General features: G+C 45.6%; 1 protein-coding gene across 5 annotated transcripts in view; it reads right to left on the reverse strand.

The window, feature by feature from the left end:
- The window catches only part of dlk2 (delta-like 2 homolog), a 528,840-nt gene that overhangs the window by 53,197 nt on the left and 458,731 nt on the right, over positions 1 to 16,912 (reverse strand). For 2 of the 5 annotated variants that reach the window (XM_079634646.1, XM_079634644.1), the window contains exons 1-3: positions 8,403 to 8,525; positions 7,832 to 7,960; positions 4,510 to 4,602 (exon numbers count right to left, since the gene is read on the reverse strand). In XM_079634646.1, coding sequence (XP_079490772.1) covers positions 4,510 to 4,602; positions 7,832 to 7,860 — 122 coding nt within the window. In that variant the 5' untranslated portion in view covers positions 7,861 to 7,960; positions 8,403 to 8,525. Of the gene's footprint in view, positions 1 to 4,509; positions 4,603 to 7,831; positions 7,961 to 8,402; positions 8,526 to 16,912 lie in introns of those variants that run through there. The other 3 variants (XM_079634645.1, XM_079634647.1, XM_079634650.1) reach the window with 3 other exon arrangements.

Genomic DNA, 16,912 nt, shown 5'->3' on the forward strand with positions numbered 1-16,912 from the left:
GAGAACAAACCAATTGGTTTTTGAACGTCAAGCTAAACTTTTTGAAGCAAATATTTGGTGGAATTGACTTTTTTTTATATGAATCTCTTCAAAATATCTTCATTTGTGTTTAGAAGATCAGCTTAAGTCTTAAATATGTCCGAATTTTTATTTTTATATAGGTGAACTAACCCTTTAAGTTATTCTTTTAATTTCTTTCTTTTGAACTACTTCTGGACTTCTTGGAAGGCCCACCACAACCTGTTGAGTTCAGTTCAAACCTTAATTAAACACATCATGGTCAAATCAGCAAATCAATGTCATTAGAGTTAAGTGATTATAATAGCCAGGTGTGTTTAACTCAATTAAAACTAAACTCTGCTGGTCGTCCCCCTTCAGGAACGGAAGTCATTAGCCCTGCTCCAATGCTCCAACATTTAAGGCAAGTTTATGCCATCTTTCAAATGTATAATTTAATGTAACCTACACTATCACAAAATTGCTCATAATTTAAACACATGCATGTGTAAGGCACACGTTTGTGATATTCTACGAGCCACCACAGGTGTCTGGATAACGCACGTTCACTGAACATTATAAGCAAGTTTGTTTCTTCACTCAGCTGCACCTGAGCACCTGTTATGCTCCTTTAGGAGTTCCCATAATGCAGCTGGTCTTTGTGTGCTGCTCAGTGGCGGTGAAGGTGGTGAAATGAGGTCCTATTTCAAGTTTGACATGGGGCTCTTGGCCTTTGAAGTCTGAAGTACAAGAAGATGACTTTTATACCGATGCTGTCATCTGTCAACAACCATATATTGAAAGACGAGCAGCCTATCTCTCAGTCCTGCTGACCTGCACAATCTAACTGAGTTTTCCATTAGAGATGGGACCTTTGGACAGACCAATATCTCAGGCTTTCTAAAATAACACCGATGGCTGCAACAGAGGGACCGGGGTCAGAGCGAGAATGGCAGCTGCGAGTCTCCTGCAAGTGATGGGCATGTTTGCCATTTACGTTCTCCAATGCATTGTTCAAAACAAAACGGCTCATGTGGGTATTGTCTTTCCCAATGACGAATTAAGCTGCACTTGTGCTACAACCCGCTGGAACGCGAGCACGCTGATGCTGAGGGGCCGTCTCCAAGGTCCCTATCGAGATCGACCTGTCTGTCATTGTTGCTTGTAAAAATAACCACATCATTCTTCAGAAAGCAGCTGCCTACACGACTGCAGGGTGGCAATCAAACGGCACAAGGAGGAACAAAATGGATCGGCTCCCCGATTACTGATGGCTCCTGTCTGATAACAGCCAGTTTTGTGTAATGAGTGTTAATGAGTGTCTGCCATCTTGTAGCCTAATCAACAATAGCCCCTCTAAGTACTACGAAGAGCCATTGCACTGATTATTTGTTTGGCAAAATGAGGAGTTAGGAGAGGAAACAGGGATGATAAGGTGATGCAGTCAAGAGAAATTAAGCTTCTGAAAACTGAAGACTTCTTTGCTTCTGTTTCCCAACTGCAACTTGAATGAATCTTCAGCCACTTCACCACAAAGTACCACAATAATACCACACATTTTGACATAGAATAATAGATGGCAATACAATGGTATTCTTTGAAAACCTATACGATCCCAAACATGAATCCCAAGTAAATTCAGTATCAAAAATTACTTTAAAACTTAAAAATGTAAAACTTTTTCAGAAAGTTGTACAATGATGTAAATCAGAATATTTCGCCTTTCGCCCCCATCAAAATAGTGTTCCCATATTTTGATATTCATTTTTGATCCGGTTATGTGTATATGGATATAAATTATCTGCAGTACGGAGTCATTCACAAGCAGCATTTTGTATTGCTGACAAAGTCAACTAAGATGTTTGCAAGTTGTGTTTCCAATAGTGTATTGTGGGTAAATATAGCCAATACGCCATCCATCGTTTTTTTTGTCTGGATGCACCACAGAAACAAGCGTGCAGCCATCTTTAGGATTTTGTGTTTAAACTTCCGCTTTTGTGAAAGCTCTGTATAATTCTATGGCATCGCTGTCGAAGAGTAATCAGCTGGTGAAGTGGATTTACCTATTGATTTACATTGTTTGAATGTCATATCAAATGTCAGATTTTAAACCGAGCGGTTTATTCATAAATCTGTAAGATCTTACCTTCATGCTGTGGAAACACAAACCGGAAGGCGGAACACAAGTGCAGCGCTGAAAAAGGGCGGAGCTATATAAGGTCTAAAAAGTCTCCCGTTACTCCATATTTCGAAGAGTGAAACTGCGGCAAACGTCTCAGTGCGTGTCTGACCCATGAATGAAAACTAATCAAACGCTTTATAAGAAGAATGGCATCTACGCAAATTTTTGTTTTCCCGCAGCCTGCCGGATCTAGGCTGTATCCAGATCTGACGAAGGACCTTCGCCTGGACCCGATGACAACGCAGTGCTGAAGTGCCAACTAGCCTCTCCCTATGGAGGATCCCTTTACCACTCTACAGATAAAGCGTTGTCGGGATAATTTCGGTTTTGCGTATCTACCCCGAAGTGATCAAATTCTGTATACATTTTTTTTAAGGCCAGACAAGTAGTTTGTTAAGGCTTGGTTTGTAGGGAATTACAAACCTGCGCACATACTGTACCTGTATATTCAAACGCACATAACTATAGAATTAATTCTTAATGCGCACATGAGCGCCATCAGCGTTTCTCACAGGTTCGCGGTTAAAGTCTGTGTAGAGAGAACGGTGTCATCTTAGCGGCCTCTAATTTAATAACTAATGATCGTTGCGACGGAAGTGAATCAATCAAAACTAACTTTAGCTGGAAAATATCTTTATTCAAGAACCACTATAAAGCCAAAACAATCTCTGTCACCTTAAATTATACGTTTATCTCTGTAAAGCCGCTTTGAAACAATCTACATTGTTAAAAGCGCTTTATAAATGAAGATGACTTGACTTGGCAATCTCGTTTGACTAAAAATATCAAAGGAGTGATTCATTTGTGAATCTGGCATCGCTAGATCTGATTATAAACAGCTGATAGGTAACACACATGACATGATTGCTGAAATATTACCAGAGATGAAATCTCAATTGTCAGACAATCAGTAATATTTCACTGGGCATGGGCCATGTCCCAATAAATGGGTCTAACGACTCCCATGATATAACTATTTTGGATATTGGTACAAAGGATACAATACTTTTTACTCTGACTCAAATTGTTATGCTGATAATATTAAAGTGATCATTTGTAATGACAACATTTGTATTATATTAAAAATAGAATATTGGACCAACCTAATCATCTCATCACTGTACTTTACAGTACTTGAGGATCTCTTATTCAGTTGATGTCATACTATATAATGTTTACCAGAAACATAAATGAGTAAAAATGATAAGTGGACTTGCTTGCAATTCCATTAATAGTTATTATATTTTGAAAGCGCTGGTATCTGTGACCTCCTGAGGGGCTCAAAGTTCAGTTGTAGCCTAAGTGTTGATCTTCCACAGCAGGCAAAGTCTTTCAAGTGAACTGCATATAGTACTCAAGGTATTAAGAAGCTCAAGGGTCAAACCATTAGGAAATCCTTGTTCTTCCGTCAGGTTGAATATGTTTGGAATTTCAATGAAAAGTTCACCCGCTCAGACAGAAAAACCAGTGTGGCTTAATATAAAAACACTAGATAATGCTTAAATAGTAATACACTCTTAAATTAGCAGGCAGTTGAAGAACGAAAGTTTCTAAATCACATTTTATTTTCAAGGTAGGATGGCCTTGCCAGTTGGGGTCAAAATGAGATTGCGGAATTTGAGAAATCTTGCCTGTAACTTTCTAGAAATACTAAAGACCTTGATTAGCTTGTTAATGAGTGCTTGATTAGGGTTGGATCTAAACTCCAGTATAAACCATCATGAATTCCATGTTCGTCCAGGCTGGTATTTTAAGTTCATATCAGTCAGATGGTCTCTTCCTAAGCAGATTTTATGCAGATAATAAAATATCATTCACCCAAAAAATTCTAATTCAGAAATTCAGTCATCATTTACTCACCCTCAGGTCATTCCAAAACTACATGACTTTCTTTCTACTATGGAAACTAAAATAAGATGTTTTGACTCCATGTTTTTGTCCATACAATGGAGGTCAAAACCATTTAGCTTCTTTTGTGTCACACAGAGGAAAGTCATACTGTCACGAATCCATCCGTCTCCGCAATGCCAGATTCCCTTTGAAGTTATAAAGGATCATCGCAACTTGGAATACCTGCGAGAGGCTCGTCCAGCCCGATGGGAACTATTTTACACACGCTTCAATTTCACCGTCACATACCAACCAGGGATGAAGAACACTAAGGTGGAAGTACTCTCCCACATCCATGCTTCCAAGTACAAGTCTCTATACCACCTGCCTGAGGGTAAACTCCATCCTCAGCCCCTTCCACGCTGACCCTGATCACACCTGGGCTGACCCTGGTCACACCTGGACTTCATTACAGACCTCCCTGAATTAGACTCCCTTACCTACGTTTTGGTTGATGGTTGGATAGGTTCTCCAAGGCCTGCCGCCTCATTCCTATGAAGGGTCTACCAACTGCCATGGAAACCACTGAAGCCCTGTTCAAAAAATATGGACGTAGTGTCCGTGACGTCACCCGTAGTGTGACGTCTTTTTATAACAGAGCCAGATCTTACGTCACTGTGTATACATCTCATGTTGCCCAGCAACACTAGTGCGGCAGTGCCAAACAAAAACACACCAGGCTTGTTCGAGATGGTTCGGCTTCTCGCAGACCGATCGCCGCACAACATCAAAGCACTACGAAAGCGATCCAAAAGCACAAGGAGTCGTATGCTCTCCAAACACTCCCGGAGCGCTGATCGGTCCGCGCCGCTCCAATGCATCTCGAACAAGCCTTACATCAACAATGGCAGTCGTTGCGTTACTATTGATGCTCATGGGTTTGCAAACCTACATCAGCATCCAAACACGACGAATCTAACGCGTTCGTGCAGCTCGCCGTAACTTGCATAGACGGAGATTACAATCGAGCTGCTATTAGCTCGATTAGCTGCTATTTAAAAAATGGCGGTCACAAGTTTCTGTTCGTCTTGTTGGTCACGGTAACCCTGCCCCCAGCCCCTGACGCAAGCGGTTCTCACTTCTAGCCCAGCAATGTTTTGGTGCTACTTAAGAACCACTTTTACTGGTTCAGAGCTGGTGCTTTGGTGGTCGAAAAACAAAGAACCAATTTGAAACTAGGCTCTGGCTCCGAACCAGCACCAGCTCTGCCTTGGTGGAAAAGGGGTATCTGTGTTAAATCCTTTAGTAGGACAGTCATTAAAGGGGGGGTACAATGGTGTTTCATGTATTCAGAGTTGTTTACAGTGTTAAAGAGATGGATTCTCATGCTAATAATGGCCAAAGTTTGAAAAGTTATTTTGAACGAATAACAGAGAATTTCTGTGCTGAAAATCATACTTCCGGGTTGCAACACGTTTCGGCTGGTTTTTTTCTATCGTAGATCTAATGACGTAGACCAGAGTGGAACTCCTTATATGAGCATTGCTCTCGGAAAAGCGCGTTCACGCACACGTCGACCAGAGGAGAGAAAGACCGCGCTCATTGACACGCTACTACCGGAAATCATCATCAGCAGCGCTAAATAGGAATGGTTGATGTCAAGAATGTCTCCAAAAAAGTGTGTTTTGGGATTTGAGGGAAAGTTTACCTTGTTCAGCTTCCCAAACAACCCAGTGTTACTGGAACAGTGGATGCAGTTTGTATTTCCGACACAGCAAAGGAGTTCGGCAAGTGCGGTTTTGTGTTCTGGTCATTTCAGTGACGAATGTTTTATTAACAAGGCCCAGGCCGTCGCTGGATTTGCAAACCGGTTGCAATTAAAACCTGGCGCGGTCCCAGTGATAAAACACCCCATTCATGTAAGTACAACGGTATCACGCGCTCGCGCTTGACTCTATAGCTCCGCCCACGCCCAGAATCAAGGACCTCGGCTTTTTCCGGATAGAATCGGAAAGCTGTATTTTTATTTTATAAATATGATGATACTAAAGACTTTTTGGAGATATGAAGGACACACTATTACTCTATAGGTACTCAAGATTAACATGAGATTGACTGAAACTAAGTATTTTACCCCCCCTTTAACAAAAAGCCACATTTGTGTGGCGGTGTCCGGGTTTTACACTGGATAAATGAATAAAGCAGTAGTGACACGTAACCGTGCAAGTATCTTCATTCACCAACTTGCAACACTTTGCCTTGCTAAAACACACATATGTGGGAGATGCGGAATGGAATAAACAAGCCCATTAATGGCATGTTTGAGTCATGCTCTTAACAAACTGTTTTATTTCCTCTTTCCATATTGTGAATAATAAATGTGTATCATTTTATTTTGCTTGTTACACAATGGAGCCTAACTTATTTGACATAGCCTACTTTTACACTGCATTTTTTTTATTGTTTGAGTGCTGAAGGTAAGTTACACGTCATGTGTAGAGTGATGTTAACATTTAAGCTAGCTGGTGAGAGAAAATGGCACTATCAAAATGGAGTCTAAAGAGGAAAGTTGACAGCGAAAATAGGGCATAGGCTACAAAGAAGAATGGAAAGACAACTATGCGTTCATCCTACCTAGTTTTGTGGATGCAAAGCCGGTGTGTCTACTCTTATCCATAGACCGTATATAAACTGGACACAGCGACTCCATAGGTTTCAACAGAGAAAATTGAAGCCCCTTAGAAGCACTCACTTCCTGATCGCCAGGCGAACTGCGCAGGCTCAAACTGAGCTTGACGACGTAGATGTGACGTGAGCAACCTGTCTGACAGCTGTCAGTCTTCTAGTAGATGTGCCGAGAGAAATCTGAATCATTCCCTTCCGAATCTCTCAGAGACGGAGAGCTTGAGTATTAGCTGTCCATGAGCAGCAGCAGGAGCAACTTTATCACTCTCTATGGGCTTCTCCCTTGACTTTTTGCCTCAACTTCCCCCCGATTGCCTGTGAGCTTCTCCGCCGGTCTATACGGTAATTTCTCTACAGTGCGACAGAGAGTCGAGTGGTTATGACGCAATCATTAGCCTATTTTTACAAAAACTGCTTCTACAAGGGCCATAAGGTAATGGAGCCTTTTATACATTGTCGTGTTTCTATAGAAATAAATAATGGACAAATGGAGTCTTTAAACGCCTCAGATGTAAAGTTATTTGCTGTCAAAGTGACGCCAAAATAAATGGGAGTCAATGGAATGCTAACAGCAGGTGATGGCTTGATAGCCAATGGCGGCGCCCGGGGAAGCTTCAGTTTCCAGCTGATGAATTACCCCCTTGGTCTTATCTGCAATGAAGCGATCCACAGACTCTTTTGAATGTCTTTCAGAACTTTTCAAATTAAAAGCTCTCGATTAATTTCAAAATAAAACAAAAACGTTCTAGTACTTTTATTTTGAAAGGAAAATCACTAAAGACGAAGTGATTGTGAGTAATTGTTGCTGTCATGACAGATATATAATTTTCAGAACCAGCTGCTATAAAAATAATCTGGCTGCGGGCACGGGCCGGATATTATTGCTGGCGGGACAGTTTTGGCACTGCCTGTTGCCGACCACTGCTTTAGAGGTCAGCTGTGGACTAGTAGTTTATATTGCACCTTTCACGTGTCATTACTCAAACCTTACTGTTCCTCTCTCTACTGTCACAGATCCATCAGTCTCCTCAGTACCAGATTCCTCAGCTCCTCCCACTCATTCCCAATTCCCAGAATACCACCTGCACCTGACATTAACAATTAAGGACTCATTTATATACAAGCTCTCACACTCACCTCATTGTCTGGTCTCGTTGCTCACACATGAGAAGGACTGACTTGACTATCTGCCTGTTTCCCAGTCATCCGTTATCCAGTTCACCCAGCTCCCGCAGCACTCCTCTGAATCCTCTCCAGCCGTATTATCTGTGAAAAAGATGCAACGAGTTTATATTCAGCTAAATTACCTGTTTGGATTCAAGCATTTCCTTACGTTCCCACTCCATTTGTCTGTTCTCCTCTGTTTGTGACACATACAGGTTTGTATGGGAACTTATTTTAAACATATCCACAGAATAAGATAATAATAAAAGGTAATTGTGACTTTTTTCTCATAATTGTTTCTCAGGAGATATAAACTCTACCTGTACTATAGAAACAGGGCTCTAGACTGCGCAGTGGCGGAGCCAGGATTTTTTCATGGGGGTGGCCAGGCAAGGGCCAGCAACCAGTCTGGGGTGGCACAGACATTTTTATTATTTTAATTTAAAAATGAGTTCGACTATAAGTATTTATCTTCTGACAGAAGTGTCACCAGCTTTTGTACATCTTTCAAAATAAAAGTGGCATCAGAAAAACAAAGATTTACGTTTGTTGTTTCTTTGACTGCACACTAGCGACGGTCTTGCAACCCACCAGTTGAGAAACATTGACTCAATATTTACTATGCGTATATATCACAGTTTGTTGTTCTGCTGAAGCTCGTTCGGCACATGCACATTTCCGCACTCGACTTGCGCTGGCGCTGACGGTACTGATCCACTTGTCCGACACGAATGTCGTGTGGTGTCGCGACGCCTCCCCACATGTGTACGTTGATGGGCGTTCCTCTAGTTTACTGCTATGGGCGTGGTTTTGAGCCAGCGGCCAATCTAGAACAAAGGACCCGCGAGAGACTTCCCCCCGTCTCCATGTGCGTGCTTCTATTGGATAGCCGCGTCGCGTTCAACGGAATTAATGGGCATAAAGATGGGCATCGGCCAGCTTTTTGACGCGCTGCATTTTTTCAAATGAAGCGCCGCCTTCCCGGAATTCTTTGCGAGCGCATCAAAGTCGCTTGACGTCACCCATAGGAATATAGTGGAGTGCAGCGCTACAAAAGTGTCGCACGGACAAGTGGATCACCGCCGTGAGGTGCAGTTGGAGTGCGCGTCTCACGTTTTTTTTTTTTGTGGTCTTAAAGAGATGGTTCTGCGTTAAAAACTAAATTCTTGACAAATAAAAAAAGAGACAGAAACAGCAGTTGTGAGAGGGGTGGCCAAAGGGGTGGCCAAGCTTAGGCAATAGATCCGCCCTTGATGACTGCGACCATTTTTTGAGAATGTGCGAGTTGAAATTTGACATGGTCGCATTTGTGCGAGTGAATGGTCACGCACTCAATTGGTGTCTGCCTACCTGCACTTGTATTAGGGACTTATCTAATCTGTCATCGTATTATCGACGTACGGCAAATCGGCTATTCTCCCACAGTAGACGGTTACAATAGAACGTCAAGAATTAGCAGTTAAGTTCGTGCATGCGCAAAAGAACACCTATCAGTCACGTACACACGCGCACCGCCCACTGATGACGAAGTGCGCAAATTAGGAATTCGGGAAATTTAGAAATTAAGCCGTCTAAAAATTAAGAGGTCAATAACTATTCAAATGCGTCTCTATAGCACACAAGTGTGTTTATCGTGCAATTTATACACGAAAATGAGTTTTTACATGCATTTGACACACACTTCATTGTGTGCAACGCACACGCACCCCACACCACTAATTCTACCCATTCCTATGCACGTAAAAACGTACTCGGTTACTAACGTAACCTCGGTTCTCTCTAGGAGAGGGAATGAGTACTGCGTCGATATAGCGACGCTACGGGAAAGATATTTCTTTTTCGAGATTGAAGCATAAAAAATTAATCCTTAATTTTGTAAAATATGTAAAACGCTTTTCTGTAGCATACAACCTTAGGCAGAGCAATATCGCGCGCCCATTGGCTGCTCTGCCAGAAAAGCACAGCCTATGCGAGGCCAGAGACGCTGACCAATGAGGGCGCTTCGCGCCCTTCTGCGTCATCTCCCGCCGAAACAGGCATGGCCTAGGTCTATAAATACCAAGCATAGCTGTCTCCACTCCGATTTTCGTCACAGAAGGGACACAGCGTGGGCACGCACGGCATGAGACGCAGTACTCGTTCCCTCTCCTAGAGAGAACCGAGGTTACGTTAGTAACCGAGTACGTTCTCTTACGTAGAGTTCTCTCCTACTGCGTCGATATAGCGACGCTACGGGAACCCCTGTAAGACGCCGTGCGTGTTCTTGGACCGACACAGACACCCAAGGGCGCGCGCGCGCGCCCTGGCATACAAGCGCCTACAGTATATAGGGAGAGCGGCTAGAATTAGCATCATCCCTTTATAATAGTGCCCCTAAGGGCATAATAACATATATATGTAAATATTAGATATATATGAGGGGTAATATCATGCTCATAGGACACATTGTCAGTGAGTGATGCTTAAAACATTTTAGTGACCTGGGCCGCAGTGCGGGGCAGGAACACCATACCTGGTCTTTAGACCGAGAGCAGTTTAGCCTGCAACGCAGGAACCTCTAGGTTATAGAACCTTATAAATGTAGACGGGGAGGCCCAGCCTGCCGCCATACAGATATCTTGTAGTGAGATTCCGCTATACCAAGCCCACGAAGAGGCCATGCCTCTCGTAGAATGCGCTCTAATGCCCAGGGGGCATTCCAAACCTCTAGATGCGTAGGCTAGCGCAATGGCATCCACTACCCATCGAGATAGACTCTGTTTCGTCGCAGCTCGCCCTTTAGAGCGCCCACTGAACGAAACAAAGAGCTGCTCCGACTGTCGAAAAGCAGCGGAGCGGGACACATAAGCCCTTAATGCCCTAACCGGGCAAAGGGAGCTATTTCCGTCCTCAGAGGCCGGCAGAGCCGACAGGGAGATGACCTGAGCCCTGAACGGAGTGTTGAGGGACTTAGGTACGTACCCATGCTTCGGTTTCAACACGACTACAGAGTCGTTGGGCCCGAACTCCATACAAGAAGCTCTTAACTGAGAGCGCTTGCAAATCCCCTACACGCTTCACTGAAGCGAGAGCCAAAAGAAACACGGTCTTGAAAGACAGGTGCTTCATGTCAACTGAGTGAATAGGCTCGAAAAGGGCCCCTTTCATAGCGTTCAACACCGTAGAAAGGTCCCAAACGGGGACTGAAGGAGGCCTCGGAGGATTTAACCTCCTGGCTCCTCTAAGGAAACGGACCACCAGGTCGTTTCTGCCCAGTGAATGGCCAAGCGTTGGATAAACGAACGCTGATATGGCTGCCACATAGACTTTGAGCGTGGATGGGGTTCTTCCCTTATCCAATAGCTCCTGCAGGAAGGAGAGAATCTCCGTTTCCCCGCACTGAAGTGGTGACAGACCTCGGTCTGAACACCAACCAGAAAACACCGACCAGGGCCTAGCCTGCTCGATCGTGTCTAACACTCCTCTAGGGAGGTTAGTGGGTACCCATTTATGGCCCACACATGTAGGGACCATAGATCCGGGCGAGGATGCAAAATCGAGCCCATGGCCTGCGAGAGGAGGTCCCTTCTCACTGGGATCGGCCACGGGGCAGTACTCTTCAGCCGCATCAAAACTGGGAACCAGGGTTGATTCGTCCAGTATGGAGCGACAAGAAGCACTGAGCATCCGCTTTTCCTGATCCGCTCCAGCACTTGAGGCGGGAGTGAGACAGGGGGAAAAGCATAGAGCGGACGGCGGGGCCAGACTTTGGCCAGCGCGTTCGTGCTCTTTGAAAAGAATTCCGGGCAGTGAGCGTTTTCCTGGTTTGCAAACAGGTCTATTTCCGCTCTGCCAAACATTTCCCACAGCAGACGCACTGTCTGTGTGTGTAGAGACCACTCTCCCGTCGGAACGTTGTTCCGTGAGAGTCTGTCTGGTCCTACGTTCAGGAGACCTGGCACATGTATTGCTCTCAGCGAGCACAGGTTGTGCTGGGCCCACACCAGTATGCGTTCCGTCAACCTGAAGAGGTTCCGGGATCTCACGCCACCCTGGCGGTTTATATAGGCCACTACCGACGTGTTGTCCGAACGGACCAGGACGTGGTGTCCCTTTATCCGAGGACGAAAACGCCTCAGCGCTAAGTCCACTGCCATCATTTCTAGGCAGTTTATGTGCGGTAGTTCGACTCGTTCCGCCACTGGCCAAAGAACGGTCTGCCTTCGAGCAGTGCTCCCCAGCCTGAGGTGGACGCGTCCGTGGACACCACCTTCAGGCTCGAGGAAGTCCCCAGGCTTACACCTGACCGGTACCAGTCTGACGCTCTCCATGGTGTCAGGGCTGAAATGCATTCCTGATTGACCTTGAGGCGATAACGACCGTGAACCCATGCTCGGCGCGGTACGCGCGCTCTCAGCCAGAACTGCAGTGGGCGCATGCGCAGCAGGCCCAACTGCAGAGCTGCCGAGGCTGAGCCCATGAGGCCCAGCATTTTTTTGAAATCTCCTGAGCGGCACTATATGGCCGCTGCGGAAGGATTTCGCCATCTGCAGGGTGTTTCGCCTGCGCTGTGATGACAACCGTGCTATCATAGACAGCGAGTTCAGTTCCAGTCCCAAAAAGGAGATCCTTTGACTGGGAAACAGTGAACTTTTCTCCCAATTGACTCTCAGACCTAAGTGCTCGAGGTGATCGAGTATTAGGGTCTTGTGGCGAATGAGTTCTGAAGGCGATTGAGCTAGAATCAGCCAATCGTCCAAATAATTCAGAATTCGAATGCCTCGGAGTCTCAGGGGTGCCAGCGCCGCGTCCATGCACACTGTAAATGTACGAGGTGCTAGAGACAGGCCGAATGGCAGGACTGTGTACTGATATGCCCGGCCCTCGAAGGCGAATCTCAAAAATCGCCTGTGACGTGACGCAATTTGTATGTAAAAATACGCGTCTTTCAAATCTATTGCCATAAACCAGTCTCCTCGGCGAATCTGCGCGAGGATTTTTCTGGTCGTGAGCATTCTGAACTTTCGCTTTGTTAGCGCTTTGTTCAGACGCCTTAGATCTAAAATGGGTCTGAGACCCCGTCTTTCTTCGGTACCAGGAAATATCTGCTGTACAAACCCCCTTCGCTCTGAGCTTGAGATAAAGGCTCTATGGCCCCTTTGCTCAATAGCTTCGCTATTTCGGCTCGAAGTAGATGTGCTACTTCTGTTTTTACCGTGGTTTCGACTCTCTCCGTGTGACGGGGAGGGCGTCGATAAAACTGTAGCGAATAGCCTCTTTTTATAGTCTCTAGCACCCATTCTGAGACCCCAGGAAGTCTTTCCCATGCATCTGCACGCGTGACTAGGGGTTGAATGTAATCTGGGCCCTGGTCGCGAAATGGCGGCGACACGAGAGCAACCGTGTGCTGTAACATGGACGCCGTGGCGTCTGAGGCGGGGGGCATGCTTAACACAGTGTGCATCCCGCGCGCGCTCGACTCTCTGAGTTGAGAGAGAGCGCGCGGGGCGAGCCCCGTAGGGCTCGTTATATTTGTGAATAAATGTGGGCGCGTGGTAGCGGGCACATTTATAACACCGGGAATACTGTGTTTGTGAACTGACTGACCGTTCGTTGGTTTCGTTTTTACAGAAACCGCGGAACGTGCAGTGTGTAGTGGTTGTGGGCACTGGACAGTGGGTCACGCTCACTACATGTAAAACACAATCGACTTTATGTGTGCAGACCCTGTGTTGTACGGGGCTCTGCTTGCACGGGTTGAAAAACCGGGCTCTGGTCGCGAAATGGCGGCGACACGAGAGCAGTCGTGTGCTGTAACATGGGCGCCATTTCAGCGTATGCGGGGGCGCGCTTAATCGAGCGGGCAGCCCGCGCGCGCGCTCAGCTCTCTCAGCCGAGAGAGAGAGAGAGAGAGCGCGCGGTGCGAGCCCCGTACGGCTCGGCATGTTTGAGAATAAATGTGGGTGCGTGAACGCGGGTACATTTATAGCACTGGGGAGTACTGTCTATTAGAACTGACTGACCGTGCATCGGTTTCGTTTCATAGAAACCGTGTGACATGTAGCCTGTAGTGATTGTGGGCACTTGAAAGCGGGCACGCTCACTACATATAATGCACATCGACATGAGTCGATTTTATGTGTGCAAGCCCTGTATTGTGTGGGGCTGTGCTTGTGTGTACGAATGGGCACTGGGTCGTGGGCATACAGTTACACACATTACATCATCGGCCGTGGCCGGGACACCGTGTAGCACAGAGAGTACTGTCTATCAGAACCGACTGACCGTACATTCGTTTCGTTTTTACAGAAACCACGGGACATGCAGTGTGTAGTGATTGTGGGCACTGAAAAGCGGGCACGTTCACTAACTTACATGTGATGCACAATCGACATAAATCGATTTTATGTGTGCAAGCCCTGTATTGTGTAGGGCTGTGCTTGTGTGTACGAATGGGCACTGGGTCGTGGGCATTACGGATACACACATCACACCATCGGCCGTGGCCGGGACACCAGAAAATACATTTTCAGATTTACCTGGGGCGTCGTGAAAACGGCGTTTGTGTGCAGGCAAATGGGCATTGATGCCGATTTGGTGACTGCAAAATACACTGGCACGGTCGCGTATGTTGGGACTGTGCGAGCGAGACATTTTAGTGAAATCCGGCCGCGGCGGGATTTTAACACTGTAGCTTTCCTCGAAGCAGAAGTGCGCATCCTGGCTGAAAACGGGGCTTTCCGGGACTCCGCAATTTCTTCGTGAATTCAGGAAGAAAAAGGCGCGGGTCGTGAGGACGGTAACGTACGTTCCTCTGCAGAAAAACAGCCATCCAGCCGGTAAGCGCATCGATGCTGGTCTTTCTCCGTCGACGCTCACGAGCGGCGGGGGAGGGGAGATCCTCGGAGCTCGCCCATACCTCGCTACCCGAAGCGAGGAGAGAACAGCAGTCGTCCTCCACAGACGCGGCTTCACCTTCCTCGTCCATGACGGACGCGGCGGCACACAGCGGCCCTTGTCCATCGGTCAGAGAGTCCAGCGAAGCGGGCGGAAAGATGCAGCTTCAGTAAATGAACGCCAGGCGAGTCCGCAGAGTCACCGTAGGCATCAAATCACAGTGATGGCAGCCGCCATCGACGAGAGCTGAAGCTGCGTGATCATCACCCAGGCAGGAAACACAAGCACGTGGTCCCCGTCGCTGAGCGGGGCTCTACACGAGCCACAGGAGGTGCGAGGCATCTTAAAAAAGACGCTCGGCTCTTTTAGTGGTGGAAAAACTGTGTGACGCGACGGCGAACACACACACAAAACACACACACATAATGTAAAGGATATTCCACGCCGGAGAAGCGCAGCAGGGAACGGCGGCTGAAGGCGGCGATGACCAGCGGCTTCAGGTAAGAGGCGCGTCCTGCTGAGGTGCTTGTTTCAGACGGCTGTGGTGGCTCGAATCCGGTCCTACGATGCGTGTAGCTTCGTGAAGAATAGAAAATCAGAGTGGAAGACAGCTATGCTCATATTTATAGGCCTAGGCCACGCCCGTTTTCGGCGGGAGGTGATGCAGAGGGCGCGAAGCGTCTTCATTGGTCAGCGTCACTGGCCTCGCATAGGCTGTGCTTTTCTGGCGGAGCAGCCAATGGGCGCGTGATTCGCTCCGCCTAAGGTTGTATGCTACAGAAAAGCGTTTTACATATTTACAAAATTAAGGAATAATTTTAGGCTTCAATCTCGAAAAATAAATATCTTTCCCGTAGCGTCGCTTCGACGCAGTAGGAGAGAACTCTACGTAAGAGAACCATGGGTAAGTCAACTTTATGGGGTGACGTCACATAGGCGACATGTAGTCTTTCTCGTTATGTCTTTTCCACAACTGCTAGCCGACGAATCATACCATATACTGTCAAACTTGTAACATGAAAGATTATATAAAAAATTCACAGACAACATATGTTCACATTCATGGCACAATTCAAACGGGACCAGAAAATAATAATTTTCTCCCATTCACTTGCATTGACGGTTTTTTAACTTTGAGGCCCAGCGGGGTTTTACGGAGGGGGCTGGACTTACCAGCTCTATATTGCCTTCTTTGCTGGTTTAGGTTTATTTGATTGATGAAAAAACAGAGAAACTTAATTGTTAGTTCAAATGTGGGTGCAAAAAATCCATTAAAACTCTAGCCGAGGTTTGTCAGAGCGTTGCCATTGTGCTATTGCCTTGTGGGCAAGTGCGAAATGTTAAATAAAGCAACATGGTAAAAATATGAAAATTACTTGATTTTTCAATTCCTTTTACATTCTCCAAGGTATTAACATTAACATTTTTCATAACTCCAAATAGGATGTTTCTGTACATAAATGTAAGCACTGTGGCAGTAGTAATGCAATATTTAGAAAATGTACTCTTGTACTCTTGATACTCAAGTACTTTTAAAAACAAGTACTTCAGTACTTTTACTTGAGTAGACATCTGACTGTAGTACTTTTACTTGAGTAGACATCTGACTGTAGTACTTTTACTTGTACTTGAGTAAAATTTAGCAAGGGGTATCTGTACTTTTACTCAAGTAATGAAGCTGTGTACTCTGTCCGCCTCTGGTTTTAAATGGTCCTTACGTGTGCATATCCTGGATGTTTAATGATGTCACGCGTGACCTTACCAACGTGATGACGTAATGCGTGGCGCATCTCAGAGATGGTACAAGACGGGCATTTGTGGTTAAAAAGTATATAATATTTGTTTTTTTGTTTTTTTTTAAATAACCGATCATTTCGCTAGATAAGACCCTTATTCCTGGGGATCGTGTAGATCCTTTGAAACTGCATTGAGACTGACATTTGGACCTTCAAAACGTTGGTTGCCACTAAAGTCCATTATATGGAGAAAAGTTCTGGAATGTTTTCCTCAAACACCTTAATTTCTTTTCGACTAAAGAAAGAAAGATATGGACTGACATGGGGGTGAGTAAATTATCAGGACATTTTTTATTTGAAAGTGAACTAATCCTTTAATGTAAATCAAATAACAAAAGTCAAAAAGAAAATACTCATTGCTCGCGACTGTTACTACAATCTA

The sequence above is a fragment of the Phoxinus phoxinus genome (assembly GCF_949152265.1).
Source record: "Phoxinus phoxinus genome assembly, chromosome: 14".
NCBI lineage: Eukaryota > Metazoa > Chordata > Actinopteri > Cypriniformes > Leuciscidae > Phoxinus > Phoxinus phoxinus.